Here is a 12,903-nt window from a genome sequence, read left to right as displayed (position 1 = left end):
GTCGCTCGAAATTGCCTCGCTAGGCGATTTCGAGCGACTATAGAAAAAAGATCGCCGCGTGTGTTTTTACGCTGGCGATTTTGCGCGATTTCCCAGCGCCAAAGTTTCGCCAGCGATTGAGGATTAAAAGTCGCGGCGAATAGACGCGGCGAGTCAAATCGCCGCGCTATCGCTTAGTGTGGCCTTACCCTTATATCTAAATAAGCCACCCGGCAGCTGTGCAGGTACTGCAGCGCCTCCATGATGTCTCGCATGTAAAAAGCCACTTTCTCTTCCATCGGCTCGTCGTGTTTCATGAGAAAATCCAACAGCCGGCCATCCTCCATTCTATGGAAAGTCACAAAATGGTCCAATCAGAACGTGAGTGGGAAAAGATGAATGTATCCATTGGAACATCCAATAGCCTATATAACACAATGAAACAAACCAAAGAAAAATCACCTGCCATTTTTAAACATAGTCAGGTTGGGTGAGGCTGTTCTATCACTGAACTTTGACCATATAGTGAGCAGGACTTATCCAACAGCAGGAAGTAGAGCTCAGGTATATTGGTAAGTACTGCAGCCTGCTATTAAGGGTCAGAGGAAGAACCGCACTATTAAGCTCTGACTGGCACTCACAGGTCCAGGATGAGGATGTAGGAGCTCTCTGACTCAAAGGTGTCATGGAGAGTAATGTACTGCGGGTGCTGCAGGTGCTGAAGAAGTGTTGCCTCGTGTGCCACCTGCTCTCTCTTCTTTAGCCTTTTGCTGATGAATTTGGCTGCCATGTCCTTCCTGGTCATTTTCTTGGTACATTTCTTCACTATGGAGAACCTGCCCCTGTTTGAAGAAATTGGTGGCATTAATACATAAAGGAGAGGATTGGGGGAGTTAAAAAGGGCTGCTGTTAATGTGGAAGGTTGGGGGGGAAATCCCCTCTTTGCGACCTCATTATTTTTAATGAAACCTGCAGCTCTTCAGCTGTTGTAAACTACATCTCCCAGCATCCCTAGCAATTAAAGTAGAATAGGAATCTAACCTTCCGATCTCATGCAGCTCTGTGTACACTTGCTCATAGTTTCCTTTCCATGAAATTGTGGATCCATTAAAATTGGTATCTTGAAAAAGGAAACAAGGGTTAAAAACATTAAATTAATTTCCTCTTAGGATGAAACACAGGTCCACTGGCATTAGTCCTACTAAGTACTTTTTCTCAGGAAAGTGCTACTCGTCCACTCGTACTACCTGCTCATGGTTTGTTAAAGTCTTTTAATTAAAGGATAAGTCCTGATAGGATGAAACATAGGCTCACTTAATACTATCCACTGCAATACAGGGCTCTGAGTCTCTCTACTACCTGATTCTGGGTTGTTCTGTTTCCTATGATCATGCAGGTAAGTGAATTGAATTTCCTCCCTGAATTTCAGTCCTGGGAGATTCTCATGCATACAAGCCCTAAGCACTACTTACCTGTTTCAGGAAGCCTCACGGGTTCTGAAGGCTCACTAGGCAGACTTATACCCCAGGGGTTACTGGCGCTCATGCGGAATTGGTGCCAGGTCCCCGGGCACAGGTCTTCCAGGACAAGGTAAGTGTCTAGGGTAGAGGCAACTGACTGCTGCCAGAACTGGGCACCTGTAGGCAAATGGATGGCAGAAGAGAACTAGAATTTCTCTTTAAAGGATGAACCCACCAAACAACACAAGTACTGACCCAGGAATTGCGATATTCAGCCCTTACCCTCCTCTTTATATTCTACAGTGTAGCTGGATATGGTGCAATTGCCGGTGCTGGTAGGTGGCAGCCAGCGGAGGATGACAGAGGCGCTGCTTCTCTCCTGAGCCAGGGGCTGACTGGGGGCTCCAGGGACACCTGGGAAACAGAGGCAGACATGGTGTAAGTATTGGTATGTTGGCACCACTAAGGGGTAGCACAGATAACATATTTTTGAATCTGCACAGAAAGCTTCTAGAAAAGAAGACGGGGTCTATTAAAGTTAGTGTCTTAAAGGGTAAGTTATACCCAGGGATTGGGCAAAATAAATGTAAAACTCTGTCCCCTTGGGGCTGGTGTTTACCTTGCACTTTGATGGTTGCAGATGTTGAGGTTGCCCCCAGCTCATTAGTTGCCACACATGTGTAGATGCCACTATCCTGAGGCATAACATAGCCGATTTCCAGCTTGATTCCTCCAGACTCACTGTGGGGAAAGAAGAGATAGAATACATACATTCACACCAGCCCTTCTTCTTACTGGAAGTGCTACAAGGAACTAAAGGTTTCTGAGGGATGAGCCAGCCAATAAAACACAGACATACTGTGGGAATAAGGATAAACAGAGGGTACACAGAACACAGACAGTGCCCTCATACCTGGTTGACATAGAGTAGGTGTTGCTGCTCCCATCCAAGATACTCTGGGCAGGTCCCTTCCAGGTGACATTGGGCTTAGGCTGACCAGATACTTTACTCTGTAGGATCACCGTATCCCCGAGAACACACATGACATCCACTAGGGGAACAAGGAACTCAGGAGCCACTGCCAAAACAACAAAGTCTCAGCATATTGAGAGGAATTTCTATGGGCCAAATAAGGCTCAATGCCTAATAAATTAGCCAAGTAACATGAACCACGACCCCAAGGTTTGTTCTTTAGTTTTGTGACTCGTGAAGTTGGGAACTGAAAACCTCACAGGGATAATGTAAGGGATCACATGTCCCAAGACCAAGAGTGGTGGAACCTTTTCTGACCATGTGTTAGGAGTAGGAACTAAAACTGGTTATAGGGTCTGCATCATTGACTTACCTTCTTGGATGAAATTTGGGTTAATTATCTAGAAAATGAAAAAGAAAAGGTGGGCTTTAATAACTACAAAGGCCTCTACGAGTGGTAGGGTTGCCACCTTTTCTGGAAAAAAATACCAGCCTTCCAATATATTTATCTTTTTTCCCTATTAATAACATTGGGATCAGCCATAATTTTTACTGGCCAGGCCAGGTGGCAATCCTACTGAGAGGGCATATTCCATAAACAGGTAAAAGAACTTGGGGTTATGCATCCACCCCCTACCTAGTCCTATCAAGATAAATATTAAGAAGTTTAAAAAGACATATCGTTCAAGATTATCTTTTTGTGTTTAAACGGAACCTGCCTCATTAATAAAAGGTAATTTGGATAGCTGTATTTTCCTTCTTCAGGGCTGGTCTTTATCATTACTGACCACCTTTACCATATAACTGTCAAGCAGGGCCAGAAGTTGGGGTTTACAACATATGAACATGCCAGAAAAAGGCAGGGGGTGGGGTGTTGCTCTTTGAGTGAACCAACAAGCAGGGTGCCAGTCCACATAGAAATGCTCAATACTGCGATCAAGAACAGGTTCCCAGGTCTCCTTTTCATCAAAGTCCTTCAAGACACAAACACAAGTGAACTCATATGTTTAAATTGAATTTCCAAGGAACTGAGAATCATACCGGGATATTCAGGGGTGAATTGGGAAAGATTTCCTTAAATCCTAAAAAAAGGTATCAGAGTATTATGTTATGCCCCTTGGCTTCTGTAATACTCAACTGATCTTCAGGAATCTGACAGTAATGTTTTGTAGAATTGGCATGTCTGTACTCACCTATACAACTGATATGCTAATGTTCTTGTCCAGCCTATGCAGAGGCGCTCCGCCAATGAGGCGAATTGAGTCACTCGCATAGGACGGCAGCGCCCCCTGGTTGCCATGGCCGGCAAAAATGACGCTCCTGGTAACTAAGAGCTGAATTTCCGGTTTTCAACAGGGTAATGTGGGGAGAGCAGTGACATCCAGGAAGTGTTGAATGGAAAGTGAAAGTAATTGTCTGTCCCGCCTCTGTGCCTAAGGCATAGAGGAGGGGCAGACAATATTTGATTGACAGCTGAGATTTTTAAATAAGCTCATAACAGCTATGAATGCTTTAATAAAAATAGATTTGAAAAAGGACTTTTATTATACAGATTCTTGTGTCTGGGTGACAGGTCCACTGGGTTGTTAAACTAGTGGATTGTCCAGGAGGGGAGTTTTTTTTTTGGACAGCTGTGAGGGGGGAGCTGAAAAGACAATCCTTTTTCAGGGGGTTTAGGGGGAACAATAGAAAGGAGGAGTATTGAGTCAACAATTAATGTTGCTAATGGTACTTAGCGTATAACTGAAATATATGTATTACTTCTTATGTGAACTACTTCTTTCTCCTAGTTCATTGTACTAATGTATCCTCCATGCTGTTCAACTAAATCTAGTCCTAGCCAAGTCAGCAGCTTATTGGCAAAAAGTATGGCTTCTTTAATGGATATCTGGGCTCAGACATATGTTATTAGGAAGAATAAAAAAAATCCAATTTGCAAATAGGTTTTGTAGGAGCCCCTTTTCGTACTGTGGGGAGGGGGGATCATCCCAGTTTGAACCATCAATGGTACAATGGTATTTTACCAACCTCACCAAGTAAGCAAATGTTGTGGTCCTGGTGCAGTTGCTCCCTTTGCTCCCATGGTAGCTATGCTACTGAGTATGCTACTGAATACACCAAATAGAGAGCAGAGAGATATAGAAGGCACTCAGATTAAGGGCAGAATGTACTGAGAACACCTTATTATGTAAATTCTATATGCAAAGGTAAACTGTTTTATGCTGGTGTAAGGTTTGAACATTCAGATAATGGAAGGTAATGGCTTTAGAAGTTTGGGTGGAGCAGGATCAACTGAGAGTCTGCTAGCCCTGAATGTACCACATTACCCCTGCAGTGGAGTCTGAGGAGACCAAACTAGCGCCAGAGGTGGTTGTTAGGGCGCAAAGCTTGAGGGGCGCCAGGCAAGTACCTCACATGCAGCCTACCCCATGTCCGGCAATTTTTACCTCAGTGAAAAGTGGGTGCGCTCTCTAAAGTCAAAGTGCTTTGCGCACGACTGCACTCGCTGTGCGCACGCGCGTCCCTGGTTTCGCACGCGCGTCCCCGGTTGCGCGCGAATGCGCACGTGCGTCCTCAGTTGCGCGCGGTGACGCACGCGCGTCCCCGGTTGCGCGCTGTTACGCACGCGCGTACCTGGTTGCGCACTGCTGTGGTTGGGGCCAAAGTGGCCGGTCGAGTTCCCTGGGGCGCCCGGCACTAGGAAGCAGATGAAAATGAGCTCACATTTGAGCAGGACAAATCCGCGTCCTGCCACTGATCCTACACAGCCAACTCCAATTCCAGTACAATTTCTCATAAGTCTGTAGCTCTTATCTTTTCAAAGGGGCTTTATTCTTGGGATTATTGAAAGGCCCGTTTGCCTAAAACTATTAGAAAAATCCCACACCCCTTTGCTACACCCAGCACTGGCCATTGGCCAACTGGAGGGTTTTCCTTATTTTATTAATCGCTGGGTGCCAGAGAGGATAATACAACACAATTTGATGGATATTTGGAAACGAGCCAGCTCTAGTTCTGTCAGATATACTTCAGTTTTACTGTGGCCCTTATGACGCAGTACAATGGGGAACTGAGCATTTATAAAACACGGAAATAGTAATATTCTGTACTTTGACAGTTTCTATTGATGGTGGAAGTAATTTCAATAGCATTTCAATGACATTATTATGGACAGTGAATGCTAATGATTGTACTTATATTCCCTTTATTCACCAATAGCAAATAATGGGACTCATCAGGTCTAAAGAACAAATGACAACAATATTATGCTTAAAGAATAAGTCAAGGCTCTTATAGACAGGAAGAGAGGATGAAACACTGTAGAAGCAATTCTTTCTTTCAGTCTTAGGGAATTGAAACAACCTCTTGGCAACTAGTTCTTTCTAATGCTCTTCTATTGTACATACTGGCCATGTACGTTTGAATCCAGTACTAATTCTCTGCACCACCCAAGCTTTTCCCCTGCAGCCATAGGGCCCTAAGTTGATGCACCAATCTGTTATGTAGAACATGGTCAAATGCTCAATAAAATCTAAATATATCACATTAACAGCCATGTCCTGGCCCCATTTATTACTTACCTCTTCATAGAAGCCAATTGGATTTACACTGGCAAGCGCAAGCCTCCAGAATTGAAGAATTAATCCCCATTAACATATATTGTGTTGTTGGGACAGTCAAACTTCCATCAATGGACATTAGTTGTTGTTTTGCTACAGGCTGGCCAGTGTGTTAACGCAGTAATGAAGTGAGTGGTTGGTGTAATTTTGCAAATGTTTCAATGCTTAAAGGGGCCTTTTTCCTTTGGACATGTAAACCAAATAATTTTTTTATTGAAACATCCATACCTGTTATAAACTCATTTAAATGTCTCAGCTATCAATCATATATTGCATGCCGCTCCTCTAGATATAGAGACGGGACAGGAAAGTACTTTCACTTTCCATTCTGCACTTCCTAGATGTCACTGCACTCAAATTACCCTAGCAACCATGCATTGATTTGAATAAGAGACTGGAATATAAATAGGAGAGAGTCGGAATAGAAAGATTGGTAATAATAATTTGTATCATTACAGAGCATTTGGTTTTTTTTTTTAGAAGGGGTCAGCGATGCCCATTTGAAAGCTGCAAAGAATCAGAAGAAAAAGACAAATAACTATAAAACTATAAAAAATAATTCATGAAAACCAATTGAAAAGTTGCTTAGAATTGGTAGTTCTATAACATAATACAACTTACTTTAAAAGTGAACCATTTTAATAACAAAATAGTGTCTGCTTGCTTGCTCATTGTAAATTCCAAGACTAAAAATGTAAATATTCTTTATAGTGTAAGTAAAGTTTTTTTTGCTTGACTAACGTTATAAAATAGGATATGGAATTATTTCTTAATGTGACAGGTCCCCTTTAAATTCATACTCAGTTTGACTGCAAGTTGGTCAAGCCCATTCAATATTCCAATCCTGTCATTGGCTAAAAGCTGGCCTACCCATGTGAATCATGGGCAGCGGCTTGGTTTTAACCTCAGTCCTTCTAGCGTAAGTGACACAAACCATTTCAATATGAAATCACACCTCAATGAGAAAATCTATTTTTCTTTGTATATACATTAAGCATTGAGTGTTAAAGAGGGATTGCGACCAGGAATCCTAATACCACAAACCTTCTCTAGTCATTAATATTCACCTTTCCGCCCTGTTTATTTTCTCTTTATTCCAACTTTTCCCCTTTGCATCTCCTTTATATAACAAGGAGAGAGTATCTGTTGCATTTCAAAGTGCACCTATGGCCTTACATTGGAACTGGTAACCCCCACCTTCCAAGGGGACTTGGCTAGACCAATAATCGTTTCCTACCATTGGCATAATGGAAGGATTAAGGGTCACAGGTAGAAGAACTTGAAGGAATATTGCACACAAATCTGTATAGCTCTCCACAAGATGTTCCATATCTGCTTTAATTGTCCTCCTACAAAGAACCCCCAGACGAGCCCTACCTGTGACCCCCACATTGCCCTAACACTGGGGTCAAATTCATCACATTCAGACTCCTCTGAACTGTTGCCATCCTTGAGATCAGCAGGAGTGAAAGAAGAAGAAGAAATGTCAAGCAGAAAACAGGGATGCACTGTAAGGAAATACTAAAAACTAGATCTCCAAAGAGAAATTCTATATTAAGAGTTTTTATAGGACACCAAGACTGGACCATAGAAAATCCATAGTGCTGAGTTGTTCCCAGTAGGTGGCGACCCAAAGATGTAGAATACGGATGAATTTGTATTTTCTCTATTGGTACCCAAATGTTTCTATATATATGTGTGTAACCTCCAGTAGTGTGAAATATGAAGTGAGTGCTTATTTGGTAACATAGATACCCATAAAGGTGACTACTCATGAGGGAGGTGCTGCTCAAATGCTGGATCCCAGCAAGTCTGGAAACCTCTGTGTGTCTACCAATTAGTTGAGTCTTTATATAAAGAGTGTGACTAGCCCCTGAACACTGCAATAGTTTGGGTGGATTTTCTCAGTGCTTGTGAGACATCTAAGAGGTAATATTTCATAAACATATAACAAAACATATGGGATATGGAAGGACCACAAGAAGGACATTTTGGAGAATTAAAGAGCTAGGGTTAATTCTAACCTACTGTGCTGGAAACCCTAAATCGTCCTGATATAGAGTTTCCAGCATAGTAGGTTAGAATTAACATTGTTCCACTAACATGCAAGAACATGGATAGTGCAATAGACTGAATTAAAGTGCTGGGATCAGTAGAAACAGCATAAGGTGAACATATAAATTGTCCTGGTGTGCCCAAGCAGCCCTCTGGAAATAAACTGTGTATTTTCTTACCCCATTAATGGGAGGTAACCATTGCAACACAAAGGTGGCAGAATGGGAAGGCTGCAACATGTTAAGGCTCTGCATGCATTGGGGAAGGTAAATGTTCTGATAAAGAAGCTCATGCACTTGACAAAATGAAATGTGGCCCCCACCCTTTTCCCTTTTGGTAATGGATTAGACTAAGGGCCATTACTACCACCATACTAAGAATTTAGGGGCCATATTTGCTGTAATCCATTTTGCTCTGATGGAATTGCTCTGTCCTGTTAGGAGACTTTGCCATTGCAATTTGACACTCTCGGCCTATAGAAACTTCCCACATGTATGTTTTGGGTCGATAAGCCTATGCAATAAAAAGGAAAACACACACTGATGTGACAAGGACACTCCTGGTGGCACAGAGGATATGAGCTCAACATGGGACACAGAATGGCTGACAAACAAGAGACACATAATGGTCAGGATTGGGGTACAGTGTTTTATACAAGTGCACCTCCCCCCTTGGAGGCAAATCGGAGAGGCTTCAGATGGGGTCTTGCCTTTCTGTGGATGAACCAGCAGTTAGGCAGTTTTTATATAGACATAAAAGGTTGAACTCGAAGGACATATCTTTTTCTCAACTCAATTGCTATGTTATCCCAATATATAGTTCATTTGTTGAAGCAAAATTAAGCAAGGAGGTTTTCCAGAAACATGCAGCTCCTGGCAACCAATCAGCAGTGACATTAGAAATACAAAAAAAAGCAGACACCTGATTGGTAGTTGACTTGGCAGAAGGCACATTCCTCTTGTTTCTGCATATCCCCCATTACTAATCTGGAGTGTGCAGAACTCGGATACATTCCCTGTTCATGAAACATACCCAATGTTCTTGTAAAACCTCTTTCTTAGACATGAAATTTTCCATTGGAATAGGAGTGTTGACTTTAAAAAAGAAAGTCCATGTGGATGCCACATTTTCAGCCATGCCTGTGCTGGTGGGAGGGTCCATGTCCTGGTCCGGAGCCCAATAGCATGCACAGGAGAGGAGGGATAACGGCTATCAGGTGCAAGGAGTTCAAATAAAACACGATTGCTTAAGTAGCTGCATGCAACCCTTCCCCCATAGAGAACTCCGCCCTGCAGGAGAAGCGGGAATGTGGTGAATTGACCCCGGTGGGTCCAGCTCCTTTACTCACTTTCACCATGCTGCCCAGGCCCTCCTGCCTCTTACATGGCCCGTTGGACTCCATCCCATCCCGTTTTCTCATGCGGAGTGTATGCCAGGAACATGAAGTCCTGTTGTACCAAAAAATTGCAGGAGCTTAAATGAAGGCGATGAAACGGCGGTGGCCATAAAGCTCAGGAAAGCGGTGCCCTATTCAATATGTTAATTAATTGTGAGTGGGAGGAGATCAGAATTACACGTTAGGAAAATACAGGGTCTCGTTTCATAGACGTATCTCATGTTTCCTTGTGGTTTTCCTTATGCCGCTTAGAGAGATGTAGGGCAAATACCCAGGGCTGGATTTGTGGAGAGGGACGAGGGTGGGGGGGGGGTGCTGGTTGCTAGGACCCAGCAGGCCTAGGGGCACCCAAGGCCGAAATTCGGGTCTGTAAATACCATAGCCCTATGTTTGACCAGGGGCTGTCTCTCACCTCCCAGTACTTACCTAGGTACAGAGCTCTCATTCTCTGTACTTCTTGCTCCTGGGCTGCTCTCTTTCACATGTTAAAGCAGGAACCTCCTCTTGGGCAAGTGAATCCAGTCTACTCTTTCTCAGGTACAGAGCTCTTATTTATGGTAGCCAGGGTGCATATTGTCACCCCCAGCATTTATTTTACTTTACTTATCCTTCGACTTTCTTTTGGAAACCCATGCAGAGATGTTTCAGTAGGGTCCATGACACTGGAAAGGAATCAGTCCTGAGAATCTGAGGGTGGTTTGATCAGAGCTCTGTGCCTGGGTAAGTACTTGAGGAAGACAGTATTCACTTACCCAGTGGGAGGGGGTTCCTGTCCTGCCATGGGAAAGAAAGCAGTTTAGGATAAGAAAGGATAGAAAAGAGAGCAGCACAGAGATGTACAAAGTATGTGAAGTCTTAATGGTGTAAGGGTACTGGGGTGGGACTGCATTTACATACCCAGGGTAGGCCCTCGTGAAGACAGGACCAAGTTTTAGTTCAAGCCAGTTTACCTTTAAATAGGAACTAAATTCAGTCTCTAGTTAGTACAGGTATGGGACCTGTTATCCAGGGACCTGGGGTTTTCCAGATAATGGATCTAGAAAATCGCATTTGATAAACCCAATAGGCTGGTTATGCTTCCAATAAAGATTAATTATATCTTAGTTTGGATAAAGTACAAGATATTGTTTTAGCATCATCTTTATTATTATTACATAGAAAAAGAAAATCATTTAAAAATGTTGAATTATTTTATTATAATGGAGTCTATGGGAGACAGTCTTTTTCAGTAATTTGGAGCTTTCTGTATATCGGGTTTCTGGATCCCATACCTGTGGTGCAAAAAAAAAAATTCCCAAATTTTTTATTTGAGTCCTGAAAAAGAGGCTGTAACATGTTTTTTTTTAAAAGGCAAATTGCTTGCCCTGGTGCCAGAGAAGTAGTGTAGATGGGTAGGTGTGCTTCGAGAACCACAGCAACAGTCATAATCTGCTTTTTACAGGCCTTTTAGTTTCCACTTGATTGTGGAAAAGAGAGCGGCTCAAATATGTATACAAAACCTCTAAAACCAAGTAAGTAATGGGGGAAATTGGATTGGCCTATCCAGTGGGAGGTTCCTGCTTGATCATGGGAGCCCAGGAGCAGAAAATAGGAGTAGGAGACTGGATTTACTCAAGGGAGGTTCAAAGTAGCACCCAGATTTCAACCCAACTTGATTTACCATTTAATATAACATTTAACAATTTATTGTATATAAAAGAAAATTAAATACAAGTACAGGACCTGTTATCCAGAATGCTTGAAACCTGGGGTTTTCTGGATAATGGATCTTTTCCAATTTGGATCTTCATACATTAAACTAGAAAACCACTAAATAAACCCAATAGGCATGTTTTGCCTCCAATAATGAATAATACCTTAATCTGGGTCAAGTACAAGGTACTGTTTCATTATTACAGAGAAAAAAAGGAAATTATTTTGAAAACATTGGATTAGTTGGATAAAATGGTCTATGGGAGATGGCCTTTCTGTGTCTGGATAACAGGTTTCTGGATAACAGATCCCATACCTGTACTTATCAGCCTGAAGCTTGGAAAGCCTGTCTCTGTATTTGTGTTTAGACTCTGCCCTGCCCTTTGTTTTGGGTAAATATGTGACGATTTGCCTTGAGCAATGGTATGTTTGAGAACTGGGCAGAAGTATCGGCCAGGAGGATCCAGCTACGGTCAGATCATTTATTGGATCAGTATGTGTATTTTTATTGGCTAAACAACAAAACCAATAACTCAAAGGTGTGATTCGAGGTGAAAGTATTCAGCAAATAAATACATTGCAAAATCAGATAAAAAGCAAACACTTTCAAAGTAAATAGCAAAGTACAATCATTCAGTGTAAATGCACAAAAACACCCCTAAACCCCCAATTTCTGACACAGCAGATTTTGAAAATGATCAGAATCTCTAATCAATAACCAGTATTTTCTCTGAAATGCTCTTTATTCACCCATTCTTCCACAAATGCTTTATTGTTGGACTCCCCAACAGAATATGGGTTAATTGTGATGGATACCAGACCCAAAAACAAGAACATTTTTATCCCTGAAACGGGTTTCGTGTTACCTGGTCAGTGTTATTTGTGCGCCCCTTAATCTCAGATTTGAATGTAACTCTGTGCCCTTTATGGTAAACACGGGTGCTAGTGAGTTAGAAAGTTGGAGAGTGAACAGGAATACACTTATACAACCTCTGACCAAGCTCCACACTCGTGGCTGACCATTGGGAAGAGAGCATCCAAGGGAAATGGACTTATAAGGGTCACAACTCTGTCTACAGATAGCTGAGAAAGTCAACTGCATCTTACTAAGGAGAAGCTTTAGTTTACCCTTTATAATAATGATACAGGCAACATACAATATGGTTACAGCAAGCTCATCATGGCACCAACATGATTAACCTTTACCATGTTATAGAGTATCAGTAGCTGTCCTTAGACACTCTCACTTGGGAATTGTGGGAGGGAAATGTAGACATATTGAGGCACCTTGGCATGAAGCCCCTATTACCAATGAATCCTTTACCCCTGTTCTGCTAGAATAACTACTAGGAGACAATGTGCAGGAAAAGTCAGTGTGGGGGCGTTGTGCTTGATAACCCAAGACAAGGACACCGGCATTAATCGTCTTGCCCATACTACTTATTTAGCAGGGCTGTCCCCCTTGCAGAGAAGTAGGTGGGCAGGGGTTGAAGTGATCATGGGCAGGGTTTAGATGAGGCATGGATGGGTGGATCAGGGGCATGACCATGCATGCGGCTTTTTTTTTTTTACCCAATTCTATTTGTGGCTATCAACGCACAGGCTAATAATTGGGCCTCCTGGGCGATGGGCCTAGCCAGAAGTAAAATTGAGCCCTAATGAAATAAAAGTCCCATGCCTGCATGGTCATGCCCCTGATCCATCCCTTCCCCAATTCACCAAGACCCT

At 42.6% G+C, this 12,903-nt stretch overlaps 1 protein-coding gene across 1 annotated transcript in view; it reads right to left on the bottom strand.

Moving 5' to 3' along the window:
• kalrn.L (kalirin RhoGEF kinase L homeolog) overlaps nucleotides 1-12,903 on the bottom strand; it is a 172,859-nt gene that overhangs the window by 2,081 nt on the left and 157,875 nt on the right. Inside the window, exons 50-61 of the mRNA XM_041575441.1 lie at nucleotides 9,432-9,535; nucleotides 9,138-9,139; nucleotides 7,436-7,481; nucleotides 6,988-7,001; nucleotides 2,786-2,813; nucleotides 2,353-2,518; nucleotides 2,059-2,180; nucleotides 1,722-1,853; nucleotides 1,452-1,616; nucleotides 1,021-1,099; nucleotides 621-821; nucleotides 189-327 (exon numbers count right to left, since the gene is read on the bottom strand). Coding sequence (XP_041431375.1) covers nucleotides 189-327; nucleotides 621-821; nucleotides 1,021-1,099; nucleotides 1,452-1,616; nucleotides 1,722-1,853; nucleotides 2,059-2,180; nucleotides 2,353-2,518; nucleotides 2,786-2,813; nucleotides 6,988-7,001; nucleotides 7,436-7,481; nucleotides 9,138-9,139; nucleotides 9,432-9,535 — 1,198 coding nt within the window. The remainder of the gene's footprint in view (nucleotides 1-188; nucleotides 328-620; nucleotides 822-1,020; nucleotides 1,100-1,451; nucleotides 1,617-1,721; nucleotides 1,854-2,058; nucleotides 2,181-2,352; nucleotides 2,519-2,785; nucleotides 2,814-6,987; nucleotides 7,002-7,435; nucleotides 7,482-9,137; nucleotides 9,140-9,431; nucleotides 9,536-12,903) is intronic.

This window comes from Xenopus laevis, chromosome 9_10L, assembly GCF_017654675.1.
Source record: "Xenopus laevis strain J_2021 chromosome 9_10L, Xenopus_laevis_v10.1, whole genome shotgun sequence".
Lineage (NCBI taxonomy): Eukaryota > Metazoa > Chordata > Amphibia > Anura > Pipidae > Xenopus > Xenopus laevis.
Note: the sequence above shows the minus strand (reverse complement) of the source record. Positions and strands in the feature narration are given on the sequence as shown.